The following is a 17,006-nucleotide window of genomic DNA, read 5'->3' on the forward strand; positions in this document are numbered from 1 at the left end:
TTGAATCTGTGTTCATTATAAACTCTACTTTTAGTATCATCACAACCTTAATAGGTATGTTATAAATTCTACCCTTCCTCCCAGGTGTTAGGGATTGCTGTGATAAAAGGTGTACATACAGTCAGTAAAACTCCAGCCCTCTTCCCTGCAACATACTGAAACCAAGAGGGTTACAACAGCTGAATCATATATACATTACAACCTCCATCCCTTGTTCACGTGGATCAGATTATAGGGTTTGTCATGTAACAAACACCCCTTGCTCTGGCAAAACACAAAACCTGCGGGGGTTACAACACTTGGCACATGTGTTCATTGCAAGCTTGCCCCCTCATCGCTGCAGACTGGGTTACTGACCTTAGCGCCCATTGCTTGCACCACATTGCAATGATGCAAACTTCCGAAGCCGGGATCAAGGCTCCTTCCGGCTTCCCCCTGCCTCCCTGTGCTACTTTTCACCTTTGCCCAACTGCCTACTGCTTCATCTCTCCTAGAAACTGCATCCAGTGCCTGGCCCAGCCCACTGAGGCTCAGGAGAAAGTGCTCAAACCAGCTCTTGTCTGCAGTTTATTCCCCAATGTGCCTCCAACCATCTACTTCAGTACTCGGGATGAGAGAGGTGAGCTGGGGTCTCTTGCTGTGCGGGGTGAGAGTGACCAGCCTGTTACTAGCAGGCTGCAGTGCCAGCACACAGCCGGGAGCTGGCTGGCAGCGGCTCTCCTTCACTCTTCCCATGATGAGACCCAGCACTGCTGTGAGATCCAAAGGGCTGGAGTAAAATGCTGGCTGCTCCCACAGCCTGGAGCATGAGTCAGGCTGCCACCAAATGTTCCAGCATCCTGGATCTCCCACAGCCATGGAATCTTCTGCTACATGCTAGTTCTGCAAAGGGGGCTACGCACTCTCCTCTGCAGGCCTGGTGCCTGTGCAGCAAACTATAAGAATTTCCCTGGGTGCAGCAATAGAAAATCTGGATATTGTGTTTGTTTTCCTTCTGTCCTTATCTTTTTGCCTTCCTAGTGGAAAAGCTGCCTTGGGAGCAGAGGAAACTGCTGCGATGGAAAATGTGCGCAGTCACACCGAACATAGTGAAGCAAACCGTTGGCAGGTCCCACTTCAGAGTCAGCAAAAGTAAGTTGTGGGAGGCTGGCAGCGTCCGACACGTGTCCTCCCTTGTCTCCAGCCTGTGGGCATGAGGAGGCAGACTGCAGGAATGATACAGGCTCGGCACTGCAGGATGCTGTGTTCCCATTTCTGCCTGTCTGACCTGCAATATCTGAGCTCTGTGGGTCCTCGCAGGGCCTGATCTCCCTCTTGGCTTGTCCCTGGCATGGACCACAAGGGCTTACTCCTGAGTTGTCAGGAGCTGAGGCAGTGTGTGGGGCAGCAGAGCTGTGCTCCGGCTTGCTTGAGCTGTGCCTCTAGATGGTGCTGCCACTCTAAGGAGGCTGGCACTCATCTGGTGCCAACCCCAGCACCACTGTCCCTTGTCCCCATGAGCCGAGGGAGAAGCCATCCTCTCTGACCATAGCTGGAGAGTTCTTAGGGTTGGGATCTTGTCGCTGAAGAGATGGGATGGGGATGGGGAAGCACGGAGCATTTGCAGCTGTGATCCATACCCTGGAGTGTGATCTCCCAGCGGTACCTATGGGAGTACTTGTGTGTATCAGGAGACCTCTGCGCAGACCATTTTGGGGCTATAATATGACACGCAGGGCAGAACAAGACCTAGGAAGTCTTGCAATCCTACCTGTCCCTCTGCAATGCAGCACAGATTAGCCAACTGCTTCATCCACCTGCTGTAAAGCAGGGGAGTCAGGGTGCTGGGGGGTTAAAGCCATTCCTTTGACCCTGTGTCTGCCCAGACCCTGGAACAGCCATGTTTGCAAGGACATGACCCACCTGGTTAACTGGATCCTACTCACAGCCCTTGGTTTCACAGCTTCATAGTAGCCAGTATGAGTGCTTTGTGCTATTGCTGTGCAGTATCCCTGCCACACTTCTTCTGGTCTGAGGAGATGGATTGCTGGTGGGTTGAGAGGGCGTTGTGGGTGGCAGGGTACTTGGTCATGGACTTTTCTGTTTTTCCTGCAGAAAGCAGTGACTGGCTGGGTTGCTGGGGCCACCACATGAAATCCCCCAGCTTCAGAGCCATCAGGGAACACCAGAAGGTAGGGGATGCTTTGGGCTGACCTCCTTCACATGCATGGAGAGTGTGTTGGGAGCAGTTTGGGTGCCCCTCTCTTCAGGGCCAGGTGTTTGCTGTGCAGGCTGTCCCTGCAGTGTCCCTTCTAGAGTGTGGCAGCTGGCATTCTTGCACTGGGAGATGAGCCCAAAGACAGGCGCAGCTGAGTGAGCATCCCCATTGTGAGGGTGGCTCTTGTACAGACTGAGGCTGTAACCAAGCTGTGTTGACTTGTGAACTTGTCTAAATTCAGTCACTGTTGTTTAACGCAGTCCTTTCTCTGGCACAACTGAGTGGTAGGGCCATTGCCCTCCCTGCCAGCGCATCCAGAGGGGATGTGCCTAACTCAGATCACAAAAGAGTCAGAAGTGGCCCATGGCTTGGGGAACATGTGAGGGACCAGAGGTTTGAAATCTGTCACACACGTATATTTGTTCTGGAGAGCTGTGATGCTCCAGACTGCTTGGTCTGAGGCAGCCCCCAGCCCTGTTCCTGTCCTGCTGCGGGGTCTTTCTGTCCCCAGAGCTTGTGTTGCATGGGCAGGACTCTGGCATACGGTTTAGAAGCGAGTGGGAAACAACTGGATACTGCCAGAGAAAGCTCAAAGGCTGAGGGTTAGTGCCCTGCGGCGGCAGCTCAGACATCAGAAGGGATGAGATGGCAGCTGCTGGCTTTGTAGCCGGTGTAGGTGACCATGTGGGTGTATGTCCCTGCAAAGCTTCAGGAGCAGGCGAGTCCTGTCTTGGTGCAATCCTGGGAGGGAAGCAAAGAGCGTTGCCTTGCACTGTGTTCAGAAAGGATGTATCCTCTGGCCAGGGAGCAGCAAGGGGTGGGCAGGGAGGTGGGGAAGCAGAGAGATCTCACCGCATCTGTGTTCCTTTCCAGCTAAACCACTTCCCTGGTTCATTTCAAATTGGGAGAAAGGACCGTCTGTGGCGCAACCTGTTGAAGATGCAGGCTCGCTGTGGGAAAAAGGAGTTTAACTTCTTCCCCCAGTCCTTCATCCTGCCCCAGGACATCAAGTTACTCAGGAAAGCGTGGGAGGAAGGAGCTAGCCGCCAGAAATGGATTGTGAAACCAGTAAGTGCAAAGCAGAGCTCAATCCTCTGTCCCCTTGTAGCTGCAGGGAGAAGATCTGATCCATTCTTGTTTGTGTTTTGCAGCCAGCATCAGCAAGAGGCATTGGTATCCAGGTCATCCACAAATGGAGCCAGCTCCCCAAAAGGAGACCACTGCTGGTACAGAGGTGAGTGAAGGAGAGCAAGGTTGACACACAGCCTGGGATCTCCTAGTGTCTAGTCTCTCTGGCCAGGTCTGGGCTACTGCCACTATATGGCAGGGCAGAAGCACCTGATTTGCATCTGGAAACATCTCAACTGCTTGGGTGTAATGCTGCTGCTGGCTCTGTCAACTGCAGCTGGGCTTGCCAGGGTGCTGCTGTCTCTGTGTAGATTTTTGAGGTCTTGGGTACAGCTTGGCTCCACGGGCTTTCTGGAGCTTCTGTCTTGCAGGTAATCAGCTTCAGCTTTGCTGTGATCCTGCTCCCGCTGCTTTGTGCTCTGGGATTTGGCATCTTTAGAGGCAAACAAACCTTATCCAGTGCCCACAAGCACAATGGGAATAGAAGTCCCAGGGAAGAGGTGGCAATTGTCAAAGATTTGTTCTTATCTGTGTTAGAATGGGTCAGTAAGAACCTCTGTGTGTGTGGATGTTGGTCAAAGAATTTTCTTGAAATAACAGGATTTTCAGAATCTCCTTCCCCTTCTGCAGAAAAATGGAATAGCACGTCTTGATTTGAGGATGCTTTCTGGGAAGGTTCTTGTGAGGACAGGGAAACTGTCTGGTGTTTGGCAGGCAGGGAACTGCTGTGTTGGCTTGTCTGTTCTCCCTCTCCGCTTCCTGTGCAAAGTGATAAGCTTTCCTATGGAAAATCATTAACTTCTGGGGCGAATAATCAAATTATTTGGATGAAAATTTCCAACCCTTTCTGCTCACTGAGCCAAACCATCTGTGGCCCACTTCATGTCTTAGATGTTCCTGAATATTGTGATCAGTCTTGTGGGTGTGGAAAAGCTGCTGTGCCTTAGAGCTGGAGAATGGAACTGGGAGTTCAAAATGGAACTGAACAGAAGGGAGTACTACTCATGTGCTGCAGGATCTCCCTGTGCATGGGAGAGCTTTTTTCTCTCTCATTTTGACTGTGATGCACTTAACTTGGAAATGCTGTGCAAAAGGGCTTCTACATTCATCCTTGGTTTTGCCAAGCCCTCTGAGGTGGGGCAAGAGGTGTTCCTGCACTCGGAAAATATAACCCTCCCCTGGTGCTTGCTTCCCTCTGCAGATATCTGCACAAACCCTATCTCATTGGTGGGAAGAAGTTTGACCTGAGGATCTACGTTTACGTCACTTGCTATGATCCCCTCAGGGTCTACCTGTTCAAGGATGGATTGGTTCGCTTTGCTAGCTGCAAGTAGGTTGTGTGGGATGGCGGTGCTGGGGGCTGCCTCAGTGCTGAGGCATGTGTGGCTGTGGTACCTGCCTCAGCTGGGGCAAGAGGGAGTGAATCTGTATTTGGTGAAGCTTAAAGCTGTAGCTTGCTTCCTTAAGAAGCAGTCTGGAAACACACAGAGTCACTGCAGGTGACAGTGTTGAAAGGAAATGTGAGAGGGTGCTGCCTTCATCCACCTTTCCCAAGGCAAGATCAGCTCAGTATAAAGCAGTTCTTGAAATATGCTGTCTGTGCTTCATACTGCATGAGAGCTGGCATACCAGAAACTGAGATGTTTCTTCCAGTTTTGACTATATTGCCTTGGGCTGCTGCAGTTTTGTCACTGCTTTTGCTCACCAATGCTCTGGTCATTTCTTAAGAACATGCTGTGAGGGTGGGATTGCATGCCACTGCCCCAAGGCAGCCTGCTCTGTCCCCCATACTTTGTCCCATCAATTCGGGGCCCGTGGGGACACAGAGCTCCAGGCAGCCTGGGAAAAGAAGGGAGCAGGGCTGGTGGGTGGCCGAGAGTGGTCTGAGATGAGAACAGAGTTTTTGCCTGCCCCATGGGCCTGGAGGCAGCCAATTCAAGCTCAGACTGCTTGTGTTCCTATTGCCTCCTCCAGGTACTCCTCCTCGATGAAGAGTCTCAGCAACAAGTTTGTGCACTTGACCAACTACAGTGTGAACAAGAAGAACACAGAGTACAAATCCAACTCAGATGAAACTGCTTGTCAGGGACACAAATGGTAGGTGCTGCTTTTAGGGCACAGGGCAGCTCTTTCTATTCCCTGTTAAGTCAGCCTTTTTTCAACACTTGAAGGTGTTTCCTGTATCATCTGCTCCTGCTTAGGGAAAGTGGAGGAGCAGAGTGTTTTTAGCATGGGCTAGTATTGATGGAATCTGGATGGTCTCCCTGCCTTGTGACTCATCCTGTCCGCTGCTGCTTGGGCTGTGGCTGCTGTTCTTCCTGCCTGTGTCTGTGCCGTTCCCTGCTTCCAACACTGCTCTTGTCTGTGCTCATTCATCCCCTTGCCCTGTTGTGGGGGCGATGGGATGTGGTTAAAGTAGAATCTGATTTTTTGCTGTTGGAACTTGAATGGGTAATTGTGATGCTTAAAGTGGCTAGATGGGAGCTTCTGACCGTCTCACTCTTGACTTCCGTGTGGAGGCAGAGAAGGGGACAGTCCTGGTGCAAAACTGGTAATTTATGTGCTACTCAGTGTGAATGGGAGCAGCGGTGCCACTTCTAGGCATTTGGGAGGAGGGCTGCAGTCTTGCATGAGTTCCTGTTCCCTGCTGTCCCATGGGTGGACTGATCCAAGGCCCCAGACACTTGTCTCTGATTCCACAGTGGTGTTTGAACTCTTTTAAAAATAGTGCAGGATAGAGTTCTCAATTCATGGGCCTGGGCAGGGCTACTTCACTTTAAAGGGAGCTGCAGAAGGTGGTTTGCTGTGATAGGACTGCTTTCTCAGGTGTGGACCTGCTGTGCGGTGGTCTCTTCCTCCACTGGGACTTTGAGAAGGATCTGCTGTCCCCCAGCAGTTGAAATCCCATGGGGGTGAGATTGTGTGGGTTTTCAGTACCACCATGCAAGTCAAAGCTGGCTGCTCCCACATTAAAGATGAGAGTGGCTGTAATCCACTCCATCTCGTATGCAGAAAGCGTGACCTTTGAATCCCCATGGTCTCACTTGAGCAACATCTGAGCATCCTTGGCTCAGTGTCAGAATAGCTTGCAGCGCTTGGTGTGGTGTGGGAAACTCCTGTAAAAGCTGAGACGCTCCCCCCCTACCATCTTGTTCTCCACGTTTTTCAACAATTTTTCTCCACCCCCAAAACCTCAGTGAAATGGCTCTAACTAAAAGATTTACGGGAGTCTTGCTGGATTCATGCTGAGCTGCTTTGCAGTGCTGCGGGGGAAGGCCTGCAGGAAGGGGAGGTTTGCTGAGGACACGGAGGGGGAGGGAAGAGAAGATCTGGGCCTGACATACCTTGCTCGTGCTAATTTGGGACCTATTACTCCAGTGCTGGGACAAGTTACAACAGATTTATGTTCCTAGTAGCTTGGGCCTACAAGACCAGCGGCTGGGGAGGGCAGGAACCAGGAGCTGAGGGGTTTGAGGATGGCAGAAGGATGGCCATGCCAGGGAAGAGCTTTGTCAAGGCTCCCCTCTACTGCTTTCACTCCCCTAGCAGGGAGCTACAGAGCTACTTCCTTTGCTTTCTCTCTCCCAGGGCACTCAAAGCTCTCTGGAGTTACCTGACCCAGAAGGGAGTTAATAGCGAGGCCATCTGGGAGAAGATTAAGGACATCGTTATCAAAACCATAATTGCGTGAGTCCTGGCACCCCTTGCTCTGTGCCTGGCTGTGGGGTGCACCCTGGCCCCTCTGGCTCTCCAGTCCCCTCTCAGCCCAGTCCTTTTCTTCTTAATCTAAATGCTACCACTGCTGCTGGTTTCAGTATTTCTCTCTGGATCCTTCCTTTCATCCTGTTACTTAATGCTCATGCTGCAGGAGCTGCAATGGGTAAATAGACCTTACGTTTCCTGGGTCTGTCTGCAGTGCAGGGGGGGAGGCCAGGATGGTGCGGTGTACCCAGCACTCTGCCCAGCTTGCCACCTGCTCCGCTGCTTGGCCTGTGAAAAGAAGGTCCCCTGGTGCAGGATGGATCTTGTGTTCAGAGGTGGATCCTGCCTGACAGAGCAGGTATGCTCAGGATGCAATGCTGGATCCATACACACTGCAGCAGCAGCTCACAGGCCTGTGTCAGTCTCTCAGCCCACCCGCTCCTGCAGCATGTGGCTGCATAGGCTCTCAGGACCAGCAGCGTGTGCTGTGAACAGCCAGAGCTCTGCTGTCTGTTGGAAACAAGTGTTTTTTCCTTGGCTTGCAGATCTGAGCCCTACGTGAACAGCCTGGTGAAGATGTACGTGCGGCGGCCGTATTGTTGCCATGAGCTGTTTGGGTTTGATATCATGCTGGATGAAAACCTCAAGCCCTGGATCTTAGAGGTCAACATTTCCCCAAGGTAAAGTGGATTCTGAGCCACAGCAGAGTGCATAATGGCCTTTCTTTTATCACAAAGTGAATTTGGCCTGTCATGTCCCCTGAACCCTGTGCTGAAAGACTGTGGGCTTTGAAGCCTCTCTCTCCAGATTGCAGGAATCATAGTCCTCCCTGTCTGCGAAAGCAACATCCATCCGCAGCTCGGAAAGCTTTGCTGGGCATGCTCCAGCTAGAGCCAGGGAAGAATATGTTAAAAAAGGAAGGCCAAGGGGGATGTGTCATGTAGGGAACGGGTGATGGCAGAGATTTCTTCTTTGCGTGGGCAGAAGCGATCAGCAGCTCCACCACCTCGTGCACTGTTCCTTGCTTGCTGACGGCACCCGGCCGTGCGGTGTCGGCTGCACAGGCAGGGCCAGGAGCTGCAGTATGCCTGAGCACAGCCTCTCCTGCCTGCGAGAGTGGATAGACATGAGCTGGACACAGAGCTGTGGTCCCACACGGGGCTCTGGGGATGGATTTGCCGGTTTCCAGCAAATCTGGGAAGAGATGGAGAAATGAGCCATTTCTGATGGTTCAGGGAACAGCCCCCATTCAAGGAGCTGTTGTCAGGATTTTTCGCTCAGTATCTCATGACTGTAACGAGGCAAGGAACAGACTGGGTTTTGTATCCTGGTTGGTATTAACCCAGGAAGTCATCCTGGGGCCATGGGGCTCAGCACCTCCATTCTAGTACTCAGACTGCTGTGATGCTTCCTCCCCGCAGCCTCCACTCCAACTCCCCACTGGACGTAAGCATCAAGGGCCAGATGATCCGGGACCTCCTCAACCTTGCTGGCTTCATTCTACCCAGCACGGACAGCGTTGCCTCAAGGCCACAGACAAGAAGTGGCTCTACCTGCAGGTCAGCCCCCTTCTCTGTCAGAGAGGCAGGCTTTTCTCTTAGGGGATTTCATCTGGGGGCTGCTTGCAGCACAAGTACTGGTTTCTATGCTGTTGAGAGCCTGTGCTTGCTGGTCCTTCAGCTATGCGTCTGAGGGACTTGCATCATTGCCTGAGTATCTAATTCCTACAGTCTCTTCAAGGCAGAAGGATTTATGCCCTCTCTGCAGGTCCATAGTTGGAAGTGAGGCCAGCGTAATTTGTGCTTGCTCTGCAGTTAGTCGGTTGTGCTCTCTCCTCCTTCCTCCTGCCAGAACTAACACGATGCTGAGCTGCACTGCCTCTCCATTTACTTGGAGGTCTGGCTGGCTGTGTTGGGGCTGGATCCACTTACCCTCTACCCCAGGGCTGACGTGCTGCTGCCTTGAGCAAGAGGAGCACCTGTTATTTTGCAAAGGCCGGCATGATCTCTTCCTTAGGCAGGACCACAGGTGTCATGGGCTGTAGACCTATGGGTAGGGGTGTGCACAGTCTTACCTTGCAGCTAAGATGACTGTTTCTTGCATAAGGCTAATTCCTGAACGTGTGCCTACCCAGGCCACCCCTTCTTCTGTGTTTCACCGCAGCTTAGGTTTATACTGGTTTCAGACCTGATGGGGGGGGCAAACCAGTCCTGTTCCCTGCAGCATAGTGGCTGCTGGCCCTATGTCACTGAAGGAGCAGATTGCTGGGATGAGCACCAGCACGCGCTGAAGTATGGGCATGCCGAGAGATGGGACTCTTGCCCTCCACCTGCCCTGTGCCTTCAGCAAAGGGAGAAGCTTGGAGTGCGGGCCTGTTCCAGCCGGGGAGCTCTCGCCAGCTCATCTGCGGTGCTTTGATCACACGCTTGTTTGCGGCTTGCGACGGAGGTGCTGAAGGACAGGTGTCCTCAGAGGGACCTGCAGGGGATTAAGCGGATCCTTAACATGATTCAGATGATGCATTACCAGAGCTTCTGCATCCAGGGGCAAGCCTGCTTAACCATATCACCTGCCCTGGGAAGGGTATGAATTTTTTTTTTTTTAATATATGAGCATAATTCCTGTAGATCTGTATGTTCCCCAAGCGCCATGCAGCACAGCCTCGAGGCTCTGCTCTCCCTGTTTGGGCCCTCACACAACTAATTATTTTTGTAGCAGCAGACCAAATGAGCTGTGTTGATATAAGTGTTAAAAGATGTTGGACAAGTATCTCCCAGACTCTGGCATCGCCGAATGGTTCAGCTAGGTGCTTAGAATAGTTTAGATGGTTGCTGGTCAGATCATAGAAAAGACCAGGATTTCACATGACATGTAGAGCTGGAGCTGAATTCGAGTCTTGAGAGTGCTTGGATATTGCAGGAGGAAGTTTTTGATCTAAGAGTTCTCTCCATCCTTGCACAGTATCAGTACTGAGTACTCATACCCCCAGCCCTGTTGTTACAGTTAGGAAACTGTGTTCCAAGCAGGATGTAAACATGAGATCCTGCCAGGTTTCAAGTGCTGTGAATCGGGTCATGATATGCCCTTGGCCTGCTTGCATCCTCTGTGGGTGTGAGGTGACAGTTCACCTTTTGGATGAAGGAAGGCTGAAATGCCTTAGCAAGGAGCTGGCAGGGCCCTCCCTGTTCCCCTGCCCACATCCTTCCTGGGTCCTGTGCTGATGCAGAAGGCTGTGGGTGCATGACTGATCTCAGAACAAGTGAAATCCTTGGAGAAAGTGTTCTCTCCTCCACAGCATCTTGCTGAGGGTCTCACAGAAGTTACTGGGAGCAACTCTGCCATCACAGGACTTTGTCTTCTCTGCTTAAATGCTCTACTGCCTCTTCTTGTGTCCTCAGTGCTTTGAAGGAGAAGCCCAAGCCAGCATCTGAGCATTTCATAGCAGAAAAGATGAAGAAGGCCTATTACTTGACGCAGAAGATACCTGACCAGGTATGACACAATCTCCTCTGGTACTTGTGCCATCCTGCCAAGCCACTGTCCCAACCAGCCCCACATGTTTATCCCTTGTTCCTCTCCAGATTGTGCCCCTCTGTGGGGACAGTCAGATGATGGGGAGCACTTGGGCTTCAGTGGGTTACAAGACAGCTGGTCAGAAATAAATTGGTTTTGCTTAAGCCACTGTTGCACTGTCTCATCTTTACATTAAAATAGGCATGGTCTGAGTGGCACGTTACCCACCAGTGCCCAAACAGGGTCTGAGCATTGCCTGTTTCTCATCGTGTCTTTGTGCAGCTCTCGTAGCCTTTGCTGGCTGACCCCGTGCAGGTTAGCAGGGACGCTTGCCTTGTGTGCCACCTGGCAGTGTCTGTAAGGGAGGTTGGGCTGCAGAATTGGGGATCTCCTCAGCTCTGTGCAGTGTTGATGTCACCACTGAGTCTAGATTTCTTCATTTTCCGTATGGTCTGTGTTCCAGAGATCTTAGACACATGGAGACCTCTGCCTGAGGTTTGAGTAGCGGAGAGGTGGGAAGCGGGACTGACAAAAAATAGTTCAGTTCTCCCTGAACCTGAGTTGCTCTTGTCTGCAGGATTTTTATTCTTCTGTCTTGGACATCCTGACCCCAGATGATGTTCGCATCCTGGTGGAGACAGAGGATGAGTATTCCCGGCGCGGGCAGTTTGAGCGGGTGTTCCCCACCCACATCTCCATGCGATACCTGCGCTTCTTCGAGCAGCCTCGTTACTTCAACATCCTGGTGACCCAGTGGGAGCTCAAATACTGCTTGAATAAACGCAAAGGTAACTGCCATCTGAGAGCCTGGCACAGTCCCCTGAGTCAGGCAGGCTGCCTGCCGGCGGTTGTGGGAGACTTCTGAGCTATGCATGTTGAGGGGGGGCTGCCTGCCTGCCCACTAGTCATAGGAAATGTTATTACCCTCCCAGACTGCTTCAAATAGCATGAAAAGCTTATTCTGAGTTGATCAGAGGTGCTGACTGCTCTGGTAAATACAGCATCAACACTTCTAGATGCCCTGGGGCTGAAGCAGGCTGGGATTCTGCTTTCAACCTGTAGGTCTGATCTCTTATTGCATTCCTCTGCCCTCTTTTGAGGGAGAAACAGCCGGAGTCACTGGGCTTTGCTCCTTACCGGGGATCTGAGAAGTGAAGGAAAAATTGGGCCTATTCCCTGGTCTTCTGCTCCTTTCTAATTGATGAAAAACTGTCAATGTGCACACAGAGAAATTTTTCCTAAACACTAGAAATCTAGCTATCATTTCCACCTTTCCAGGACACAACTCTGTATTTTAATAAAAACCATCCTTTAATGAGGCATAGCTGAGCTGGACTAATTCCTTCTCACCTAGGGCTGCCTCTATCAGGGCAGCAGTAGACCCTATTTAGGAGAGAGAACTAGTGAGGTCTAGTGTGAGGGGTTAGAGAACATAAAAACAAAGAGGCTGTGGCTCAGGGCTCTTCATCCAGCATCTGATTTAGCTGGAGAGGCTTCTGCAGGAGCCAGCCCTCTGCTGAGGCGACCGTATGTGTGCTCCTAGCCTGGCTGTCATGCAGCAAAAAGCTTTTGTCACTTTTCACTGGTGTCAAAGCAAACATCAAAGGGATTGGTAACAGACTTTCACAGAGAGACAGTAACCTCATAGCCCTTTCCAGCTGCGCTGTCAGGATGTGTCATCCTTTGCATCACTAATACCTTTGCTGGATGCTCTCCTGTCAGCTGGAAGAAATATCCTGTCATCGTCCGCACTGAAGTGCTGCCCTGAACTTTGCTCAGGCCAGGGTCCTGGTTCAGCACTCCAGCTTCCCTGAAGCAGCCCAGCGAGCAAATTTGCTCTACCCCCTTGTTGCTCTTCACCTCTGAGCAAAACTTAACCTCCCCCAGGCCCCTTCCCATTGACATATGTTCCATGCAGCCCGCCTCTCTCCCCGACCAGCAAGGTGCAAAGCCCAGGCTGGTGCACAAAACTGGGGCAGGGCTGCCGAGCTGCCCTGCTCCCCTCAGCCCCCAACACGTAGGGTACTTTTCCAAGGTCCTGGGGCTTGCTAAAAGGTCACTGAGGAGCAGAGTTTGAACAGCAAAGATTCCTCCTATAGTCAGGGCTGGTGTCGTATGGCAAACCACAGTAACCCCAGCTGGACAGCATCAAGTTCCTGGCCATTGCTCTGCTGGTTCTTAAATCTCAAGGCACCTTAGCTTGTGCTATGGCTCTAAGGCTCTTAAAAAAGAAGACAGGAAGGGAGTAGTCCTGGATTTCTCAATATTTCTGGGTTAGCAGAAAGCAGGGAGCTTGACTGTAGCAGGGACAGCTAGCAGGAGGCCTTGGAGAAAGTGGAGCCTGTTCAGTGCAGTTGGACACATGGCTCTGCTTCGAGGTGACCTCCCTGTGCTCTGGAGCAGCACATCTTGTGTGCAGCTGGAGGAATGATCCCTTCCAGTCACACCACCAGTGAGCTTGGTCCATGCCAGCCTCACCCTCTGTCAGGGATGGAAACCAGGTGTCAGCCCATGTCGAGCTCTGAACATAGTGCAGGGAGGAGATGATGCGCTGGGATGCTGCAGCTGATCGGTGCTGTGCAAGGAGGAGGTTGCCCAAGCTGCCCTCCTCTGGGAAGGGGGCCGGTGACAGCAAAGCTGCTCTACATTTTCACTGTAGGAACTTTCACCGGTGCAGCCCAAATCAGGTGCTGCCGTTGGCAGGCACCGGCCTCAGGGGGACAGCCAGTCTGGTCTAATTCGGCAAATCCTGTGTTGCCCCAGTTTCCCTGCTTAACTGAGCCTGCTGCACAGTGAGTCTGGCTCCCTGGGAGAAAGGCAGGCACTGCAGCAGCCCACGTGCTGGTGCTCACTGGTGTTTGCTCGTACAAAGGGTGAATGCCCTTGGTTTACCCCACATTTGCTGGGGCTCAGGCACGTGTTCAAGTAGTTATTGCTTAGCATGTACTGCATGGTCAGTTCACTCCGTGCAGCATATTTGCATGCCCCAAGCTGGGAAGGCTTAACTTTCTGCAAACTTGGTCATTCATTCTTGCCTCTTGTCTTTTCTCTAACTTTCCAGGTCTGGAGCTACTGAAGAACTGGTGTGTCAAAGGGTACCACACTGGGGCAGGGACAGATTTGGCCCAGACGGTGCGTATGGCTGTGGGTAAGCTGGGGAGAGGTGGTTGGTCGCCTGGGCAGAGTTAGGCACAGAACCTGCTTGTTCTGCTTCCTGCCCTACCTATTTGCCCTCTTCTTCCCCATCTGCCAAGGCCTGCAGGAGTCTGGAAAAACCCACGCTTCTCTGTCTCCCACCAACACGAAGTTCACCCAGTATATCAGATCTGCAAGTATTTTGCATCTGAATATCCTTGGGTGCACTGGGCACAGCGCTACATTTGGCACCTGGTCTGCCCTTTATTCCCCTCTGTGAGGGAGCCATCTCCGTCTGTCACTCCTGTGCTTTACAGCAGGCTGATCCACTGAAAGACACCCACTCTTTTGACCTCGAGATGCTCTGCTCCCACTTACAGCAGAGGGATTCATTAAGCAGAGAGCAAAGACTGCTCTGTTTGCTATTCTGGGAACAGTCTGGTGGCAGTGACAATTCACAGCAGTGCGAGGCAGTTCAAGCTGAAGCACACTAGGGCAGCCTACGACTGAGCTTGAGGGATTTTTGCCATGACTTAAATAGCCATTTGGTTGTCTTTCTCTCCTCCTGCAGTGGTCGTTGCCAAAGTCTTTCTTCCTCCAGAAGAACAGCATTCAATCAAACGGCTTCAGCAAACTGGAACTGGGCAGACTGGGGTGAGTTTGCACGGACCGTGATGTGCATGATCTTCACAACATGGCTTTAGGACTGGTGTCCTGAGAGGGGACTGGCAGCAGGGAAAGCAACTTTGTTTAAGGGGAGAGGAACAGGTTGGCTTGCAGGCTCCGAAGCCAGCCTCCGCTCTCTGGAGAGCCAACTGGTGGGGCTGGTGTGATGTCTATGCGACTGGGCATGTCTCCTTGGCACTGTATGCCCAGCTCAGGTGGGAGTGAGGACCAGAACAGCTGGACTGGGTGATGTTTGGGGTTGTCATGGTCAGGACATGCTGACAAGATGTTGCCCACAGGGACCCGCACAACTTCTGTGTGCTCTGATGTGGCCAGCAGCGAGCAGAGGCTCTCAGCTGCAGCATGGGGCTGGAGAAGCAGTGATGCCTCCGCATCTGCTGCACTATGCCAGCTTCCCTGAGCAAAGCTGAGCTACAAAATGGGTGCTGCTGGCCCCAAAAGCTTCCTGCAGAGAGGTGGAGGACTGGGGTTTGTCTGGGTGAGCCAAAGTGGAGGGCAGGCACACCCCTGGCCTCTGGTGTTATTGGAAAGGGCATCCTTGCTCCTGTGCCTAGGCCAGGATGGAGTTGGATTTACGTGCAGGCAGGGAGATCAAGCTGTGACCTTGAAGTCCCATCAATGTTTTGGATGTCTGTTGTGGGGAGTGGTACTGCCTGGGATGGGAGATGGAGTAGGTGAGCCTGGCGACCCAGTCTCTGAGTCTGTGTATAATGATACTGCAGATGAATGTTGCACCATGGCCCTTTTGATCCTTTCTCACTGTCCCTAAGCAGCATGGGGTCTCCTTTCTCCTGCAGCACGCTCCTCCCTTCCACTGGTGAGGACCTCACAAGATGCCTGGAGCCCAGCCCTGCTCAGAGCTTACCTCTCAACAAGTGCACTGGTGGAGCTGACCAGAAACCTGCTGGCTGTCTCTCGGACACCGCCCTGGTGATGTGACCAGGCAGCCACCGTCCCTCCCTGGGGACACCTCAACCTACCTCAAAGGAAGAGACAGGAGCTGGCTCCGGAGAGCAAGGAATGTGGGAGCCCCCTGTGCTGCACACTTGCTTGTGGGGCTGTTTTTAGAGAGGGATGTTTTACTGGGCAAAGAGAAGAACTGCGTGACTTCCATTTTTAAAACAAATGGCAAAGCCTGGGGAAGTGGGGTTTGTCTGGCCTTTGTCCTAGGCTACTCTTAAAGCCTGACGTGGTTTCTTTGCTGTGTGGGAGCTGGCTGAGCTTGGAGTCAACTTGGCCTTCCCATCCCCGACCAGCATAGGCTGAGCCCTTGCTCACCCGTGTCTCTGTGCCCTTATCCTGAGCTGCTGGAAGCCAAGTCTACTCCTGCCCCCCTGCAGCCTGGCCCCTGGAGAAAAGTCCCCACCACCACCCTGCTCCTCTGGAAGGAGCAGGGCTTGGGACTTTCAACTGATCTGCTTCATCCTTTCTGAACGCCTGTGCTGACATCCTGCCCTCCCCCAGCCTCGGAGCCTGGGGGAGAACCTCAGGCTTGCACATCGCTGCTTGAGAGAGACCACGGGTACCACGGTCCAGTTTGCTGTGGGGACAGTAGGACTGTCGGGGAGGGACCATCCTCTTGAGCCTGTCGCCTGTCCTGGGTGACCTGCAGCATATGTGTAGTGACTGCAGGCTGGTGCTCTTCTCCTGGGATCTGCTCTCTATTTTCCCTTCATTTCTCAAGGATTTCTATTAAAGTTGGACACTCAGCTGCTCTCCTGGCCTCTGTCTGCCTCCGTTTCCCTGACCCATTTGCATCTGCAGGGCAGCTCGACTCTCCCCGTGCTTCGCCAGGCTCTGGTACAGGAAGGGTTCATGCCACCACCCCACCGTTCCCTTTCTGGAGCTGGGTGTTGTTCTTATTGCCCCAGGGCAGGTAAGCGTGCCCCCCTGCATGGGGGAGCCACTCCCAGCATAGCTGTTGGGGTCTGCCTTATGGCCTGGGACCTCTCCTGGAGATCATTAACCAAGGGGAACTGAGCAGCCCAGCCTTGTGGCAGGGGAAGGAAGGGTTGGGTCCCCTGAGCTGTCCCTTGCTGGTTTTGGGTTATGTTCCCACAGCCTTGCAGGGGGATGCTAGGCACTTGGGTGGGTTGCTTGGGGTCAGGGGGGATGCTGAGCCCCACGTGTGGGCCCTAGAGCTTGCAGAAAGGCCTTCTCTCCCCTTTCCTTGCTGCCCAGAGCTGTGCCCTGTTTCTCTGGTCTCCTTGGTGACAATCTCATCGCTCCTCGGCTTCTCTCCAGCACCTGAAAATAGCCTCCGAAAGTGGAGATGCCTGCTCCCTTCCCTGCTGCCAGCACCCGGCGGTGACCAGGCCAGAGCTAGGCTTTTCGGCTCAGCTCAGGTGTAAGGGCCCAGCCCCATCCCCTCCCCTGCACCGCTGTGGGACAGGGCTCACCCAGGACCAGGGCCACTCCTGTGTCCTCGTGTCACCCCAGTCCTGCTGGCCTGGCCCCAGCACTGAGCTGCCTGCCTTGTCCGTCCTCTTCCTCCCTGCCTTGGAGTAGCACCAGGGCACAGGGGCTTTGCTCCTTTGCGCCCTGCTACAGCCAAGGGTCCAGCTGTCCCTTGGGAGTCAGCTGGAGCCACCCTGTCCCCTTGGCCTGGCAGCCACCAACCTGCTCGCCCACGGCTGCTCCAGGG

At 53.0% G+C, this 17,006-nt stretch overlaps 1 protein-coding gene across 1 annotated transcript; it reads left to right on the top strand.

The window, feature by feature from the left end:
* Nucleotides 1-390: 390 nt before the first annotated feature.
* Nucleotides 391-15,301, top strand: LOC104164402 (tubulin polyglutamylase TTLL4-like). Its single transcript, XM_009703723.1, has 15 exons — nucleotides 391-619; nucleotides 1,021-1,131; nucleotides 2,095-2,171; nucleotides 3,071-3,265; nucleotides 3,349-3,431; nucleotides 4,527-4,655; nucleotides 5,300-5,422; nucleotides 6,914-7,012; nucleotides 7,573-7,707; nucleotides 8,449-8,586; nucleotides 10,426-10,519; nucleotides 11,118-11,328; nucleotides 13,602-13,672; nucleotides 14,247-14,329; nucleotides 15,160-15,301. Exons 1-15 carry the CDS (start codon nucleotides 391-393, stop codon nucleotides 15,299-15,301), a joined length of 1,920 nt encoding a protein of 639 aa, XP_009702025.1.
* Nucleotides 15,302-17,006: the final 1,705 nt, after the last annotated feature.

This window comes from Cariama cristata, unplaced genomic scaffold (genome assembly GCF_000690535.1).
Source record: "Cariama cristata isolate BGI_N322 unplaced genomic scaffold, ASM69053v1 scaffold36890, whole genome shotgun sequence".
In the NCBI taxonomy this organism is placed as follows: Eukaryota; Metazoa; Chordata; class Aves; order Cariamiformes; family Cariamidae; genus Cariama; species Cariama cristata.